The sequence below is a fragment of the Contarinia nasturtii genome, unplaced genomic scaffold (assembly GCF_009176525.2).
Source record: "Contarinia nasturtii isolate CC-2019 unplaced genomic scaffold, AAFC_CNas_1.1 Cnas_scaffold_2922, whole genome shotgun sequence".
Classification (NCBI taxonomy): domain Eukaryota; kingdom Metazoa; phylum Arthropoda; class Insecta; order Diptera; family Cecidomyiidae; genus Contarinia; species Contarinia nasturtii.
In genome coordinates this window covers 1-3,275 of record NW_022200239.1, presented here as the reverse complement: position 1 = coordinate 3,275, position 3,275 = coordinate 1, and the positions used below count along the sequence as shown (strand labels likewise).

Below are 3,275 nucleotides of genomic sequence, written 5' to 3'. Positions count from 1 at the left end.
ACCACGCAATCGCATTCGTAAAAAACTTACATTTTTTAATTTAATTTCAATTTTAATTTAGTTTTATTAATAAAATAAAAACAAAAATGATGAGCCGTCATTAGGTGTAAAAAATAGAAATGTTATCCAAAGCGAGTCGACCTTTGTGTGTTTGTATATATTGGTACCGCTTTGCAGCGGTATAGACGTATGAAATCACACTAGCCGCTGAGTAATTGAATTATAATATTTATTTTATTACATATTTCGTCACGATATTAATTTTTTTATCTTTTTTGTTCACATTCACATTCTTTTTATATATTTCTAAATAAATAAGTCTCCAACAAAATGTAATACAATAATTAATATATAACTTGCTTGACAGCAGATTTCGATAGGGACAACTAATGACATTTGTGATTTGACATCTCAACCACGGTTTGGCCTGTCTGTCTGATTTGCAATTGAATGCGGCTGATGTACGACTTGAACAACTGGCTTTGTAACTGCAATAAGTATGAATTTTGGACGAAAATTGGACTCTTTTTCATACGTATCACTCAAGGCATGAAATTTTTTTCCATCAACCAAAGTCGCTCAAAATCCAATGATTTCTATTCCTCGCGACCCTTTATCATCCTGAATAGTCAGATTTTAAATAACTTTTTTGGGGGTTGAGATAATCGATGGACAAATTTTGCGTACAGAGGACAACGTACGACGTACGTCGTGGAACAGACCCTCAACAACCATGCTCAAAACGGCCTGATTCGGGTTCTCTGACCTCAGAAACGTTCAGAAAACATGTTTTTGAGGTGTCGTAAATTTTGGTCCATTGCAATACTTTCCCCTTACACACTAGGTGTATGCGGAAAAGAAATATGTATTGGGGGGTTAATCTTTTATCTTTGACTTAATTTTATTTTTAGATCAAGCGAAGGATGGAAATTACGATGATGGTAGATTGATAATTGTGACTGATAGCCAAGTTCTGGCAATCAAACTACATCGTTGTAACAGTGAGAAGATAACAAGTTGCACCGAATGTTTGGCACTGCAAGATCCTTATTGTGCATGGGATAGACTTGCTGGAAAATGTCGCTCACATGGCGCTCCACGTTGGCACGAGGAAACACACTTCTATCAAAATGTGGCAACTGGTTTGCATGCAGCATGTCCATCTGGTAAAATTACATCAAAAGATACAAATGCAAATGAAATTAAAGGCTTTCGCAATGATATGGGATTACTCGATTCGCATCGTTCAATGAAAGATTCTAGTGGTGAGGTTATAAATATTATGCAAGAAAAAAATTTCGATGGAAGTGGCAACGGGAATGGACCCCAAATCGCTGACATTGTCACAGCTCAATATTCAGTGGAAACCCTCGTAATGGCTGTATTAGCTGGCGGAATTTTTGCATTGTTAGTTGGATTCATAACGGGATATTTTTGTGGTAGACGATGTCACAAAGACGAAGACGATAATCTGCCTTATCCAGACACAGAGTACGAGTATTTTGAACAACGCCAGAATATAAATCGTATTCAAGCCGAACCGAAATTATTGCCACAAGTTGAAGAGGTTACCTACGCTGAACCGGTTCTACTTCAACCGGCTCCAAGTCAAAATAAAATCCACTCACCTAAAAATACCCTTCGCAAGCCAACAATGCACCATCATGGAGGCGGACCAAACTCTGAATCACTATTCCAATTCCAACCAGATGGATACAATACAACGTATCGTGGACGAGATAACTTTGGTACATTGCGATCGCATCAGGTGAGATATTTCATTGTAATAGTGACATATGTTATGTTATATTCAATCGTTATGATTTGTCAATCGTAAATTACTTCGGTTGTTTGAATTTATTTTGCAGACTCTGCAAGGTGATAACTATCGACGCGGTGACGGATTCTCAACAACTCGAAGTGTCAAGAAAGTAAGGATTATTACATTTTTAAACTGCACAAATATTTATAAACCATAAACTAGAGCTAGGGGACATTTATACTAGAAAAACTAGTGAAACTAGCAGCAAATAGCAGCGACTAGCAAGCACTAGCGTATTATAGTCAAAGCAAATGAATTGAGGCATGTAAAATATATTGTAGCATGCGTAAGTCGCTTGCAAACGAACCAAGTGAATATCGGAGACGCACGAAAACGAAGTGAGTGAATAGCGACAACGAACGTTATTATCCGTTGCCGCAATACACTCACTTCGTTATCGTGCGTCTCCGCTATTCACTTGGTTCGTTTACAAGCGACTTAAGCATTACTGTTGTTTCTTTTATGTATCATACGATACGTCTAGATAATTTCAAAACACTAGAAAAACTAGCAGCTACTAGCAGCACTAGTGTACTCACTAGTAATACTAGTAAGCGATTAGCGAATACGTAAATAAAACTAGCTTACTAGAATTGCTACGAATGTCCCCTAGAACTAGAGTAAGAATATTTTGAATATGGTAAACACACATTGTGATATTATTAAAACATAACATCTTAAGAGATTTTTGTCGACTCTATTTCGCTCTAATTTTATCCCTTGCAAAGTGACATATTTCTGTTTCTTACTCGCTTGCTTCTTTTTCATTCAGGACGTTTTTTTTTTGTTTTAAAAATTTTGGTTTATGATTTGTTTTTTTTCTCTTTCTTTCTTCTTCCACCATTTAGGTATATCTTTGAGACGCGAGTGGGGCGGCTGACTTAAACACTAGTCAGGGATTAATTAATCAAAATATGGTAAATATATTTTGAATGAAATAAACAATCTGAAAAACAAAAAATTCATCTGGCATTGAATGCAGCAGTCGAGTGAAGAAAGAAAAAAAAACTATAGGCAAAATATGTAATTAAATAAAGAGTCTTACGGGAGTAACACGAACTTTGCCGCACGGTGGTAGTTGCGTATTTTTTTAAGAAAGATCAAAATAATATTTGTTCGATTTTTCAAGCGGCGTAAAGTTCGAAACCAAAAAATATATTCAAACCTTGGCATCGAAATAGTCTTTAAATTAATGGCAGAAGTAATCGCAAAAGATTTTTCACACTTTCATGACGAACCCATTTGTACGACATATGAAAGTATTTTATTTTCTAACAAAACACTTTAAAAAAATATGTCTGACGTTAGTTTTGTCATAAAAAAATTACTTTTGAAACACTTTTCATAACTAGTCACAAAAAATTTGGATTTTTGTATAGGAGCCATGTCTGTATGTTATCTTAATGGCGTGAAACTTTGCACAGGTTATTTTTTTCACAAAAAAAATAACATT

General features: G+C 35.3%; 1 protein-coding gene across 1 annotated transcript; it reads left to right on the top strand.

The window, feature by feature from the left end:
• Nucleotides 1–911: 911 nt before the first annotated feature.
• Nucleotides 912–2,765, top strand: LOC116349521 (semaphorin-1A; the record flags this gene model as incomplete). The annotated part of the gene is made up of 3 exons (XM_031781002.1): nucleotides 912–1,768; nucleotides 1,869–1,931; nucleotides 2,671–2,765. Coding segments are annotated over 3 exons (932 nt in total), but the record flags the coding sequence as incomplete, so codon positions are not given.
• Nucleotides 2,766–3,275: the final 510 nt, after the last annotated feature.